At 44.2% G+C, this 15,797-nt stretch overlaps 1 protein-coding gene across 1 annotated transcript; it reads left to right on the top strand.

The window, feature by feature from the left end:
* Positions 1–5,270: 5,270 nt before the first annotated feature.
* Positions 5,271–15,797, top strand: SNU13 (small nuclear ribonucleoprotein 13). The gene is made up of 3 exons (XM_083156558.1): positions 5,271–5,429; positions 5,666–5,786; positions 15,260–15,797. The coding sequence occupies exons 1-3, from the start codon at positions 5,427–5,429 to the stop codon at positions 15,520–15,522; spliced, it is 387 nt and encodes a 128-aa protein (XP_083012684.1). The 5' UTR covers positions 5,271–5,426; the 3' UTR covers positions 15,523–15,797.

Raw genomic sequence — 15,797 nt, 5'->3', positions numbered from 1 at the left:
ATTAAAGTCTGACCACAAGAGGGCGCCAATAGACTGCACAAGATCTGTGAGATAATACTATCTAGCCTTCAATCTCACTGCAGATCACCACTCTGTCAGCAGTAAAGAATCTCCTTCCAGCTCCGCACAGTGTGGGATGAAAGGATGCCAAGGCAGAGTGAAGGAAGAGACCAAAGTCCCTGCTACAGCGGGGTGTGAGGCTCTTTTGCGCCTTTTTTCCCCATGTGAGCCACTCCTATAGAATGTTTATTTGGTTTCCTGTGTCTCCCCTTGAATGGGGATCACTTGGAATCGCCCAGCTACACTGAGCTCCTGTAACTGGCTGCGATCTCCGCAGAGATCAGCCTGTAAACCCTTCCAAAATGGCGGCCGCCATCGCAGGGTGCCCGTCACCCATGATCCCTATGCAGGGAGTCGGCTCCAGGGTCCAGGAAACCTCTTTTATGGAGGTTTGAGCGCTGTGCTGAGAGACCAGACAGCATCTCTTAGTACACAGGGAGCTGACAGGACACGCTTCTGTCAGCCCCTGCTGCGCTGTCAGTGTGAGGAAACTTCCCCTGGAAGCCTCACACTGTGCCTGCACTAACTAAGATGTAATATTAATTAAAAAAAAAAACACCCTTGCTGCTCAATCATATGGCTGCAGCAGCAGCAGCCCTTCAGCACAGCACCCACTCTGGTGGGCACCTAAAACGAACTGTGGAATGCTGGGATGCAGAAGGGAGGAGCCTGCCTCTCAAAGCTATAGCATAGGTGCCTGGCTCCTTTGGACACTTCTTTGGACCCTCCTACATCCCATGGTTGAGCTGTGTCACCAGGATGGATGAAAGAGAAATTTGCTTTTCTGTGCGAAAGGGTGGTGTCTGACTGGGACCGACAAAACAACAAAAAACAGGGAGAGTGCGCCCCAAATCGCATGTCAAAAATTTAGGGCGTGATTTTGTGGGGAAGGGGCATGGCCATAAAATACTACCAACTCACACCAGTATTGCCACTTAGACAAACTGTGCCAGGATTACGCACACAATAATGCCTATTACACATTATGTCACACACCGTGATGCCCATCACATATTATACCACATACCATAATGCTCATTACATATTATATCACACACCATAATGCCTATTACATATTAAGCCACATAAGTGCTGCTTACCTACTGTACATGCTCATTGCTGGGGGTTTCTTGCTCAATACCAGGGGTTACATGCTCATTGCTAGGGGTTTCATGCTCGATGCCAGGGGGAGTTAAATGCTTGTTGCTATGTGGGATTACATGCTCATTGCACAGGGGATTACATGCTCATTGCCAAAGGGTAGTTAAATGCTCGTTGCTATGGGGAGTTAAATGCTCATTGCCACTGGGAATTACATGCTCATTGCATAGCGATGACAGCCAGGAAGAGAGTTGTAGTCTGAGCAGGTCTGCAACCATTTTAAATATCTCGCAAGGTCGCGAGACAATCAGAGCTCAAAGTTTTGCAGCCAATCAGGAGTAACCACTGCTTGATTGGCTGCCAGGCCATTAGCGAGCCTGCTTTACTAGTCACCGCTTTCTGCCCACCTGTCCCCAGTGCACAGAAAGGTGCCATAGTAATCAGGGTGCTGCCAGCAATAAAGAAGACTCTAATAGTGCCCTGATTACCATGATTGCCAAACTCTTATGCATATCGACATATTTGCCCTTATTCTGGTTCACTCGCAAAGGCAAATTCCTTCTCAAATGGACAAAACCATGTGCACTGCAGGGGGCAGATGTAAAATGTGCAGAGAGATTTAGATTTGGGTGAGTTATTTTGTTTCTGTGCAGGGGAAATACTGCATATTTTTACACTGCAATATAGATCTCTTTGAAGTAAACCCCCACCCAAATCTAATTCTCTCTGCACAAGTTAAATCTGCCCCACCTGCAGTGCAGTTTTCTCCATTTGAGAAGGAATTTGCATTTGCGAGTGAACCAGAATAAGGGCAATTGTGGTCAGTGTAACGGTGATCCGCTGACCGCCCGTACACTCACAACAGGAGCTGGCAGTATTTGACAGCTCATCTGGGCATGTGCCTTCCCAGTCGTGATATAAGTCACAAGGGATCATCGTGATATAAGTCACAAGGGATCAGGCAGTATTTATGGAGAACACCCTGCCCATACTTGCCGACTTTGGAGCTGCCCCCTTAGGGAGAGGACAGCCAGGACCCTGTTAGGCCGGGGGTGTAAAAAAGAGGCGGTTCAGGAAAGAGCCAGACGGGCTGCCTTGTTGGGGGGCATGCCTAGAGTGATTGGGTCATTTTAGCCACGCCCCCGCCGTGCAATGGCGGTACTTACAGCATTGCACTGCGCAGGGCAGGGCTAAAATTATGCAATCATGTCATTTTACCCTCGGACCCCCCCGCCGAGGGGCGGTTCACGGGAGATGGGGGGTTATGCGGGAGAGTTGTCCCCCTTTCCAGGGGGCTGGGAGATTGCTGATTCAGAATGGCAAATTGCGCTCCCTGTCTTTGCAAGTTTGCTTGCTTTGTTGTAACTACTGTACATGGCTGAAATGTGTGCAACTAGGCATTGGCAGCACATTGCGCTGAAGAGAAGTGTCCAATATATCTATTTTACCTGTTCATAGTCTGCTATATTAAAATGTTAATGTAACTTGATTTAAGTATGTTTTGCGCTATTTCTATATATTTATTTATAGTTTCTTATATAGCGCAGCAGATGTCGTTGCACATTATAATTGTAGACATAACAGAACAAACTGGGTAACAACACAGACATGGAGGAAGGAAGGGAAAAAAATTAAAGGGTATCCTTTCTACCTGAACCAAGTATATGAAAGGGGTGCAGTATGCAGGAGCTGCTTGACTGAATAGCAGCTGCAAAATACCAGGTATGTCAAACCTCGGACAAGAAAACCAAAAATAGGGAAAGAGTGTGCAGCGCTGTTAAAAATCACAAATACATTGGATTGACTTTACATAGTTTTTATATTCATAAAAGGAATGACAATTTAATATACATAATTTAATATAGATTGCTGTATTTGGTTATCCATTCAAATTTACAATGAAGTCCCAAAATGAAAGTGCATTTATCAAACCTTCTAAAGACCGGTAAGGCGTTGCTAATAGCAACAAGATTCTAGAAGTAACTCATATCCTCCAACATGACCCATTCCGCAAAATGCTCTACTCCTGGACTTGCCTCTGAATGTATGATTGCCATCACCTGTGTTGAACTAGTTCATTGATGAGAAAAGTGTTTAACCACAGGTGATGGCAATCATACATTGGGCCAGATGTACTTAAGGTGCCCACAGACGCTACAATTATTGAATGCGTTTTGTACTTTTTAAGCACAAATTGCATGTTATGTACAATTATTGGATGGTGTTTATGGGCTTGTGCGATGCGATGCGCGTTCCCGGGAGCCCGATATTGTATATCTAAAAAAGTACGTGCTGCACGTACTTTTTAGACTACATCTGAAATTTAACATTACAAACATGGGTTCATCACATCGCATCGCATGCATCCAAGTGCACATCTCATAGCAAGCTGGAAGAAAAATTGTATAGAACCATTGTACAGTCAAAAACGCATAGCACAGTACAATTGTAGCGTCTGTGGGCACCTTAAGCTTGAAAAGCATACATGCCGACTTTCAAAAACTCCTCTCCTGGCGAAGCCCGAAGAGGAGTGAAAGGGGGGGGGCGGGCGAGGCTGAAGTCACCAAGCCCTTGCCGAGACAGGCAGCCGCATTCATTTGTGGGTGTGTGGATGGGGGGAGGGGCTATTCACGTCATTCTAGCCCCCTCCCCGCGGAATTCAGCATTTTATACTAGGGATGGCCATCTGTGGGCCAATCAAAACACGGGGGGCAAGGTTATGCTCAGTGTCACGGAACTTGAAAAAACAAAAACGCAAAACAGAGTTTTCCCCACCGATTGCAAAAGTATTCAACATCAGCCATGAACCATCAATGATTTCAAATCATCGATGGTCAATGGCCATCCCTATTTTAGGGATGGCCATCGTTGCAATTGCCATCGATGGCAATTCTGCAACTGGCCATCGATAGTGCTAAACTATGCAATGGCTAACCATCAATATTTTTACATGGTCAGCAATTGTATTTGATTGATTGCCTGTGGGCCAATCAAAACACAGGAACGTGGCTTCACGGGTGCCGGAGCTATGCTCCGTGTCCCAACTCCCGGCACTTTGGAAAAAAAAAAAAACACCATCGATGGAGAGAAACCATCTTGTTCTCCCCCATCGATGGCAAAAGTATTAGACAACGGCCATGAACCATCGATGATTTCAAATCATCGATGGTCGATGGCCATCCCTACCCTATTTTATACTGTGGGGAAGGGAGGAGCAGGGGCTGTACCGATAATGCAGGAGACTAAGGCCGGTTTCACACACTCCGGCTCCTGCCGGACGGTGAAATCCCGCACGGCCAGGGAGCCGTGCCGCGCACACAAGTTTATCATGGAGGGGATGGCCACAGCCCGGCAGCCGTCCCTTCCAGTGGCGGGATGCGGCTGCAACCGTGCGGCCGGGTCCTGGCCGTCCCGTGTGAATGGACACAATAGTGTCCATTCACAACTAGTGTGTGCGGCACGGCTCCCTGGCCGTGCGGGATTTCACCGTCCGGCAGGAGCCGGAGTGTGTGAAACCGGCCAGTGTGGAGGGTAGGCAAGTATGTTGAAAAATGATAAATGGAGAGTGATAAACCACCAGCCAATCAGCTCCTCACTGCCACATTACAGGCTGTTTGGAAAAAATGACAGGCTGACTAGTTGGTGGTTTATCAATCTCCATTGTATCATTTCTAGTACATCATGCCTATTAAGAGTTAAGTCTAGGCTAGGAGCGGATAATTTTGTATCTAATAAACTGAATGATAGAATATGAGTGCTATCTGCAACATCACCACTTATCTTATATAGAAGGTTTAATAAACCTTCCTGCAACAGCGTGGAAACCCTTGCAGAGAAACTGCTCTGCAAGCACATGTGCAAGCTGGCGGCGGCCATCACCATTCAATTGATTTTAGCCTTTCAGGCTAATCTCGCGCACACGGCACAGCGCTTTCAGGAGATCACATCGGAGAAATTATGTCTCCAGTCCCGTTATCGGATTTAATGCGGCGGCCATCTTGTTGGAGACCAAAATGTATAGAAGTGCATTGAGTCTCGGAGCTACAAATGGCAACTGTACTGGAGACAGGAGCGCTTGCTGGCTTGGAACGATGACCATTAAAAGGGGAGTGTAACTAACTAAAAACCGCCTCATCCGGTGTCTTTAGCCGGACGTTATCCACACGTTGGTGTCGTGCTGCTGCAGCTGAGCTTTCTCCAGTATCACTCTCCTCCGTGAAGCTTCCGGGCAGAGAGGAACCCGCTAGGACTTGAACGGCACAGACATGGTAAGGGATGCGAGAGGAGGCCGGGCTTTTGCCGCAGGTACATGGCGCCTCTTTGCACAGGGCTGGTAGGAGGGTATAAGCCCCTATACTTCTAGGTTCTCCCGCTTCTGCTGACCAGCCACGCTGTTTCCCGCTGCCATGTGCTGGGGCGTTAGAATAAATGGAGATCTGAGCAGCCTGCCCTGTATATTGTTTCATGGCATCCCGCATGTTGTAATGATGCATTTATATTCCAGACTGAACCAGAGGTGAATCCGAAAGCCTACCCACTGGCAGATGCCCAGCTGACCAAAACTCTCCTGGACCTCGTGCAGCAAGGCTCCAATTACAAGCAACTCCGTAAAGGGGCTAATGAAGGTAATCTCATGCAGGGTTGGTCAACCGATAATTGGTTTACGGTTAACTTTGTTTATACTGCATTGACTTTTAAACTCCCAAATAGCATTAGGCCTCAACCACAAAATAACTGCTGAATGACTAGATACCAAAAAGCTCAGAGTAGGCAATAAATCGGCTGCCCATATTCTTCAAAAATACTGTCCTAGTTATCATGATGACTAAACATTGAAAGCTGCTTGTTCCTTTTTACTAGGCATTTGCCTTAAGCTCAGTACAAATTGCGCGATGTTGGGGTGTGTGATGTTTGGGTGCTAGGTTTTGATGTGTTGCACATCAAGCTCCAAGATAAAGCTAATTATTTTTGCATGTGAAATTAAGGAACCATGGAGCCATTATGGATACATTACTGCCTCTCCGTACTGAGATCATGAGTTTGTAACAAACCCCACAATTAGGGGATATACTAAAAGGATGATCACAAAAAGGGATGATCAGGATGATTGCCTGCAGTTCCAGTTCACACCTCTAGATGTCACTATTTTTTTTTTTTTTACTTTAACAGAATATAGTAAATACAGAAATCACATTAAGCTTTTCAATGATATTTATAGTTAAAAAAAGTTACAGGATTTATGTAGCATCTTTTCTATTTACATGGGATGATCACGTTTTTATCGCAGATAATTACACCTGGGACAGTTTTCAATGCGTTTCCATGGGGATTATGGCTATATCTTTTCTATTTACGTGGGATGATCACAATTTCATCGCAGATAATTACACCTGGGACAGTTTTCTTTGCGTTTCCAGGGGGAGGATGGCTATATCTTTTCTATTTACGTGGGATGATCACAATTTCATCGCAGATAATTACACCTGGGACAGTTTTCTTTGCGTTTCCAGGGGGAGGATGGCTATATCTTTTCTATTTACGTGGGATGATCACCTTTTTATCGCAGATAATTACACCTGGGACAGTTTTCAATGCGTTTCCATGGGGATTATGGCTATATCTTTTCTATTTACGTGGGATGATCACAATTTCATCGCAGATAATTACACCTGGGACAGTTTTCTTTGCGTTTCCATGGGGATTATGGCTATATCTTTTCTATTTACGTGTGATGATCACAATTTCATCGCAGATAATTATACCTGGGACAGTTATCTATGCGTTTCCAGGGGGATGATGGCTATATCTTTTCTATTTACGTGGGATGATCAGCTTTTTATCGCAGATAATTATACCTGGGACAGTTTTCAATGCGTTTCCAGGGGGATGGTGGCTATATCTTTACTATTTACGTGGGATGATCACCTTTTTATCGCAGATAATTACACCTGGGACAGTTATCTATGCGTTTCCAGGGGGATGATGGCTATATCTTTTCTATTTACGTGGGATGATCACAATTTCATCGCAGATAATTATACCTGGGACAGTTATCTATGCGTTTCCAGGGGGATGATGGCTATATCTTTTCTATTTACGTGGGATGATCAGCTTTTTATCGCAGATAATTATACCTGGGACAGTTTTCAATGCGTTTCCAGGGGGATGGTGGCTATATCTTTACTATTTACGTGGGATGATCACCTTTTTATCGCAGATAATTACACCTGGGACAGTTATCTATGCGTTTCCAGGGGGATGATGGCTATATCTTTTCTATTTACGTGGGATGATCACCTTTTTATCGCAGATAATTACACCTGGGACAGTTTTCTTTGCGTTTCCAGGGGGAGGATGGCTATATCTTTTCTATTTACGTGGGATGATCACAATTTCATCGCAGATAATTACACCTGGGACAGTTTTCTTTGCGTTTCCAGGGGGAGGATGGCTATATCTTTTCTATTTACGTGGGATGATCACCTTTTTATCGCTGATAATTATACCTGGGACAGTTTTCAATGCGTTTCCAGGGGGATGATGGCTATATCTTTTCTATTTACGTGGGATGATCACAATTTCATCGCAGATAATTACACCTGGGACAGTTTTCTTTGCGTTTCCAGGGGGAGGATGGCTATATCTTTTCTATTTACGTGGGATGATCACCTTTTTATCGCTGATAATTATACCTGGGACAGTTTTCAATGCGTTTCCAGGGGGATGATGGCTATATCTTTTCTATTTACGTGGGATGATCACCTTTTTATCGCAGATAATTACACCTGGGACAGTTTTCAATGCGTTTCCATGGGGATTATGGCTATATCTTTTCTATTTACGTGGGATGATCACAATTTCATCGCAGATAATTACACCTGGGACAGTTTTCTTTGCGTTTCCAGGGGGAGGATGGCTATATCTTTTCTATTTACGTGGGATGATCACCTTTTTATCGCAGAAAATTACACCTGGGACAGTTTTCAATGCGTTTCCATGGGGATTATGGCTATATCTTTTCTATTTACGTGGGATGATCACAATTTCATCGCAGATAATTACACCTGGGACAGTTTTGAATGCGTTTCCAGGGGGATGATGGCTATATCTTTTCTATTTACGTGGGATGATCACCTTTTTATCGCAGATAATTACACCTGGGACAGTTTTCTTTGCGTTTCCAGGGGGAGGATGGCTATATCTTTTCTATTTACGTGGGATGATCACCTTTTTATCGCTGATAATTATACCTGGGACAGTTTTCAATGCGTTTCCAGGGGGATGATGGCTATATCTTTTCTATTTACGTGGGATGATCACCTTTTTATCGCAGATAATTACACCTGGGACAGTTTTCAATGCGTTTCCATGGGGATTATGGCTATATCTTTTCTATTTACGTGGGATGATCACAATTTCATCGCAGATAATTACACCTGGGACAGTTTTCTTTGCGTTTCCAGGGGGAGGATGGCTATATCTTTTCTATTTACGTGGGATGATCACCTTTTTATCGCAGATAATTACACCTGGGACAGTTTTGAATGCGTTTCCAGGGGGATGTTGGCTATATCTTTTCTATTTACGTGGGATGATCAGCTTTTTATCGCGGATAATTACACCTGGGACAGTTTTCTTTGCGTTTCCAGGGGGAGGATGGCTATATCTTTTCTATTTACGTGGGATGATCAGCTTTTTATCGCTGATAATTATACCTGGGACAGTTTTCAATGCGTTTCCATGGGGATTATGGCTATATCTTTTCTATTTACGTGGGATGATCACAATTTCATCGCAGATAATTACACCTGGGACAGTTTTCTTTGCGTTTCCAGGGGGAGGATGGCTATATCTTTTCTATTTACGTGGGATGATCACCTTTTTATCGCAGATAATTACACCTGGGACAGTTTTCAATGCGTTTCCAGGGGGATGATGGCTATTTATTTTATATTTACGTGGGATGATCACGTCTTTATCGCAGATAATTATACCTGGGACGGTTTTGAATGTGTTTCCAGTGGGATGATGGCTATATCTTTTCTATTTACGTGGGATGATCACGTTTTTATCGCAGATAATTACACCTGGGATAGTTTTCAATCCGTTTCCAGGGGGATGATAAATATAAAAGTTATAGCCATGTGGGATGATCAGGTTTTTATTGCCAGTATGTATACCTGGGACTGTTTTTTATATGCGTTTCCAAGGAGGTGAAGGCTATAACATTTTTATTTACGTGGGATGATCAGGTTTTTATCGCAGATATGTATACCTGGGACCATTTTCTATGTGCTTTTATGGAGATGATGGCTATATGTTTTTTTTTATTTACAAGGGATGATCACGTTTTATGGGCCTTATTCTGATTCACTCCTTCTGCCAAATTCCTTCTTAGTTGGACAAATCCATGTGCACTGCAGGTGGGGTAGATGTGACATGTGCAGAGAGAGTTAGATTTGAGTGGGGTTTTACTTCATAGTGAGATCTATATTGCAGTGTAAAAATAAAGCAGTCAGTATTTGCCCTGCACAGAAGCCAAATAACTCACCCAAATCTAATTCTCTCTGGACATTTACACCTGCAGTGCACATGGTTTTATCCATCTAAGAAGGAATTTGCCAAAAGGAGTGAACTAGAACAAGGCCCTTAACCCCTTGAGTGGTATGCCCGGAGATATTCCTGGCTCAGCTGCGCTGCCGCAGCGGGCTGTCCCGGAATATTTCCGGTCATATCACTAATGCAGAATAGGTGTGCACCAGTGGTGTCCAGGTGTGCAACACTGGTGCAGCACCTCTAGAGCCCTCTCCCACACCCTTCCAGTCCCCCCGTCACCTTCGCTCCGTCAATCAATACCCTGGACCTCCGGAGACCCGCCAGCCAGCCGCCCGCAGGCGGCAGGCTCGGGTGTGGTCGGCGCGGCTCGAGGGAACTCGGGAGTGCTCAGGCACCAGACTCCTCCCGAGCCGCCGCGAACATCCCCCAGCTTGCCGCCGACTTCACTGCTGAATGTGACAGGCGTCTTAGGCAGAGGGGACAGCGGCAGCACTGCAGGGAAGCGCTGGCGTACTATCGCCGGAGCGGAGGTGAGGGAGGGGGGCTTGCAACTTTATGTGGTGGGTACTTCTGGGGCAGGACAAACCTGCCCTGATAGGTTTGTCCTGCCCCAGCAAAACCCACCACTCAAGGGTTAGTCCCAGGTATAATTATCTGCGATAAAGACGTGATCATCCCACGTAAATATAAAATAAATAGCCATCATCCCCCTGGAAACGCAAAGAAAACTGTCCCAGGTGTAATTATCTGCGATGAAATTGTGATCATCCCATGTAAATAGAAAAGATATAGCCATCATCCCCCTGGAAACGCATTGAAAACTGTCCCAGGTGTAATTATCTGCGATAAAAAGCTGATCATCCCACGTAAATAGAAAAGATATAGCCATCATCCCCCTGGAAACGCAATGAAAACTGTCCCAGGTGTAATTATCTGCAATAAAAACGTGATCATCCCACGTAAATAGAAAAGATATAGCCATCCTCCCCCTGGAAACGCAAAGAAAACTGTCCCAGGTGTAATTATCTGCGATGAAATTGTGATCATCCCACGTAAATAGAAAAGATATAGCCATAATCCCCATGGAAACGCATTGAAAACTGTCCCAGGTGTAATTATCTGCGATAAAAACGTGATCATCCCACGTAAATAGAAAAGATATAGCCATAATCCCCATGGAAACGCATAGATAACTGTCCCAGGTGTAATTATCTGCGATAAAAACGTGATCATCCCACGTAAATAGAAAAGATATAGCCATCATCCCCCTGGAAACGCATTGAAAACTGTCCCAGGTATAATTATCAGCGATAAAAAGGTGATCATCCCACGTAAATAGAAAAGATATAGCCATCCTCCCCCTGGAAACGCAAAGAAAACTGTCCCAGGTGTAATTATCTGCGATGAAAAGGTGATCATCCCACGTAAATAGAAAAGATATAGCCACCATCCCCCTGGAAACGCATAGATAACTGTCCCAGGTATAATTATCTGCGATAAAAAGGTGATCATCCCACGTAAATAGAAAAGATATAGCCACCATCCCCCTGGAAACACATTCACAACCATCCCAGGTATAATTATCTGCGATAAAAAGGTGATCATCCCACGTAAATAGAAAAGATATAGCCATCCTCCCCCTGGAAACGCATTGAAAACTGTCCCAGGTGTAATTATCTGCGATAAAAATGTGATCATCCCACGTAAATAGAAAAGATATAGCCACCATCCCCCTGGAAACGCATTGAAAACTGTCCCAGGTATAATTATCAGCGATAAAAAGCTGATCATCCCACGTAAATAGAAAAGATATAGCCATCATCCCCCTGGAAACGCATAGATAACTGTCCCAGGTGTAATTATCTGCGATGAAATTGTGATCATCCCACGTAAATAGAAAAGATATAGCTATAATCCCCATGGAAACGCATTGAAAACTGTCCCAGGTGTAATTATCTGCGATAAAAAGGTGATCATCCCACGTAAATAGAAAAGATATAGCCATCCTCGCCCTGGAAACGCATTGAAAACTGTCCCAGGTGTAATTATCTGCGATAAAAACGTGATCATCCCACGTAAATAGAAAAGATATATCCACCATCCCCCTGGAAACACATTCAAAACCATCCAAGGTATAATTATCTGCGATAAAAAGCTGATCATCCCACGTAAATAGAAAAGATATAGCCATCCTCCACCTGGAAACGCAAAGAAAACTGTCCCAGGTGTAATTATCTGTGATGAAATTGTGATCATCCCAAGTAAATAGAAAAGATATAGCCATAATCCCCATGGAAACGCATTGAAAACTGTCCCAGGTGTAATTATCTGCGATAAAAAGGTGATCATCCCACGTAAATAGAAAAGATATAGCCATCCTCCCCCTGGAAACGCAAAGAAAACTGTCCCAGGTGTAATTATCTGCGATGAAATTGTGATCATCCCACGTAAATAGAAAAGATATAGCCATAATCCCCATGGAAACGCATTGAAAACTGTCCCAGGTGTAATTATCTGCGATAAAAAGGTGATCATCCCACGTAAATAGAAAAGATATAGCCATCATCCCCCTGGAAACACATTCAAAACCATCCAAGGTATAATTATCTGCGATAAAAAGCTGATCATCCCACGTAAATAGAAAAGATATAGCCATCCTCCACCTGGAAACGCAAAGAAAACTGTCCCAGGTGTAATTATCTGTGATGAAATTGTGATCATCCCAAGTAAATAGAAAAGATATAGCCATAATCCCCATGGAAACGCATTGAAAACTGTCCCAGGTGTAATTATCTGCGATAAAAACGTGATCATCCCACGTAAATCGAAAAGATATAGCCATCATCCCCCTGGAAACGCACTGAAAACTGTCCCAGGTGTAATTATCTGCGATAAAAACGTGATCAACCCACGTAAATAGAAAAGATATAGCCATCATCCCCCTGGAAACGCAAAGAAAACGGTCCCTGGTGTAATTATCTGCGATGAAATTGTGATCATCCTACGTAAATAGAAAAGATATAGCTATAATCCCCATGGAAACGCATATAAAACGGTCCCAGGTATAATTATCTGCGATAAAAACGTGATCATCCCACGTAAATATAAAATAAATAGCCATCATCACCCTGGAAACGCAAAGAAAACTGTCCCAGGTGTAATTATCTGCGATGAAAATGTGATCATCCCACGTAAATAGAAAAGATATAGCCATCCTCCCCCTGGAAACGCATAGATAACTGTCCCAGGTTTAATTATCTGCGATAAAAACCTGATCATCCCACGTAAATAGAAAAGATATAGCCATCATCCCACTGCTAACACATAGAAAACAGTCCCAGGTATAATTACCTGTGAAAAAAAACATGATCATCCCATTTAAATAGAAAATATATAGCATCATTCCACTAAAAATAAACAATATAGGTATGTGTAGTTTAATATACAATAAAAATGGGATAATGCACTTTTTACTGCAAATTATAAGGACAAAAGACACTTAGATGGTCTGAATTACATATAATTTGATGTTTACACCTTTTTTTTTAGTTCGTTAAGGTTGAAATCAGTAAAAATTGTGACATCTAGTGTATTGGAGGTGAACTGCACTCAATCATCCCGATCATCCCTTTCTGCAATCATCCTTTTAGTACATCCCCACAATTAGGGACATAGTGGGTATGTTCTCTACATACTAACATTAGTTTTTTTTCTACGTATTCCAGTTTCCTCCTATAGTCAAAAAAATATACTGGTAACTTTAATTTGCTTCCAGCAAAACAAACCCTAGTGTGTGTTAATGGGCTAAGTCAGTGGTTCACAAACTGTGTGCTGTGGCACCCTGGGGAACTTGCAGGGGTGCCCTGGATTGGTTGTCCATGGATACATTTTTCTACCGATGTAATAGGCAAAATGTGGACAAAGATGTTAATCCTGTCCATTATCACCTAACACTGAGGATGAGATAAACCAGGGTTGCCGACCCTCCCGAAATTTCCGGGAGTCTCCCGAAAATAGGGGGCCCCTCCCAGCCCCCAGGAAGGGTGGGCAACCCTCCCGGATTCAGGGGGGACCCCCGCTGTCCCCCGGATCGCGGCATTAAAATGCTGCAATCCTTGGGTCTCAGAGGAGGGGGCGGAGCTAAAATGACACAATCGCGTCATTTTAGCCCCGCCACCTCCACGGAGATCCCTGAATTCGCTGGTTTACCAGCATGGGGGTGGGGCTTAGTGATGTCACGCTTAAGCCCTGCCCCCTGAGCGGCTACTGAATATCTCCTCTCCGGGCTTCTCCCGGAGAGGAGAATAAGAAAGTCGGCAACCCTGATATAAACACAATTTACTTTAATATTTTTTGACTATCAATGAGAAACTTTGCCCTAGTGAAAAGATTCTGATACTCGGGCACCGTGACTCAAAGGTTGGGAACCACTGGACTAAGTGGTTCTTGTATGTAGTTACATTTTATGATACTCAAACAATTTCCTCATTCAGGCCTTTATTCTGGTTGGTGCGGTAATATCCGCGTGCGTTCGTGCCGCCGATGTTTTGTGTCTGCGCATGTGCAGAGGCGTCTCTGCGCATGTGCGAGCGGGGCGTATGGCCAAATCCCGCATGAAATGTGAACACTCCGAACAGGGGGTGGAGAGGGGCGTGAAGGGCTATTTGGGCTCATTGCCATATGCATACGCCCCGCGTTTCATGGGCGTTCCCATGCAAACGCTGGGCGTACGTATGGTAATGCAGTCGTGACACACGTGTAGGGGGCGGACATATGACATCGCCGGAAGTCAGCTGCCCGCCCAGATCCCTGCTTTTGCACGGAAAAATGTCCATGTGGTCTGAGGTTGCGGGAGCTGGTGGACCACTCGGTTCTGCATCGATGGTCTGCGACCATCGAATGATGGGGGAGGTTCCCTGAGATGGAGGAGGCGTATTCTATGAAAAATATACGTGCGGTCCGTTCGGCCAGCTTCTTACCGCGTACAGACGGAGTTGGCGATCCGTATGGAAGGCGGGGTTCCGCACGCACGGTCCTGGCCGCATATTCGGTTCTGACCGCACCGATCAGAATAAGGCCCTCAATGTGTACCTACTGTAGGTAGTATATTGTGCTGCAGCTGACACTTCTGCTTGGGGGTCAGTGTACACTGCTTTAAGGTGTGTAAACACTGTGCAATATGGTCACTGAGCAATTTTAGCTTAATATCTCAGCAATGTATTGCTCAGTGTCACTTTTCACCATCAATTTTGTCTGAAAATTGCAAGCCATTCTGTCTGCACCAGCAATTTTTAGCCATTATCGCAGGAGCAGCCATTAAGGGCTGGCTGCTGGAGTGTGCTCTACGTAATTTATCTCCCACAAAACAAACACTGGGGATATGGTCGCTCAGCGATAATTGCTTAAATCACGTCATGTGTACATGGCTTCGGACTGCAAGCAGAAGCAGTCATCTGGTAACAAAGCCATCTTATGGAAACTGTTTCAATTGTGCCCAAAGGGGAAAAACATGACATTAAACTTTTTTTTTTTTTTTCCACAGCTACAAAAACCCTTAACAGAGGAATTGCAGAGTTTATTGTAATGGCAGCTGATGCTGAACCCTTGGAGATCATTCTTCACCTTCCTCTTCTGTGTGAAGACAAGAATGTCCCTTACGTCTTTGTGCGTTCCAAGCAAGCTTTGGGGAGAGCCTGTGGGGTCTCCAGACCAGTAATTGCTTGTGCAGTCACTATCAAGGAAGGTTCCCAACTGAAGCCGCAGATTCAGTCTGTTCAGCAAGCCATTGAGAGACTATTGGTGTAATTGTGTCTTTAAGTGAAGACAGACACCCAAACTTTAATTTTCTATAAAACAAGGGTAGAAAATAATCTGTCCAGAATTTTTAGCCTGTATAACTCAAAATGGTGTCTGTTTCCAAGTGCTCCGCAAACATCCCTCTTCTGGTTTTCAGTTGTTTAACTGTAAGCCTTTTTTTTTTTTTTTTTAATGAACCTAAAAGCCTACTGATATTGGAAACTTATGTTCATTATGTTATGTTGTACTATATGTATTTTTAAATAAAAAAAGTCAAAACCTCA

Source organism: Crinia signifera, chromosome 8, assembly GCF_055691185.1.
Source record: "Crinia signifera chromosome 8, ASM5569118v1, whole genome shotgun sequence".
NCBI classification, from domain to species: domain Eukaryota; kingdom Metazoa; phylum Chordata; class Amphibia; order Anura; family Myobatrachidae; genus Crinia; species Crinia signifera.
This window is presented reverse-complemented; position numbering and strand designations above follow the sequence as displayed.

Coding starts and splice junctions, on each gene's coding strand:
- SNU13 (XM_083156558.1), top strand. Junction 5,787..15,259: donor CCGTAAAGGGGCTAATGAAG/GTAATCTCATGC, acceptor TTTTTTCCACAG/CTACAAAAACCCTTAACAGA.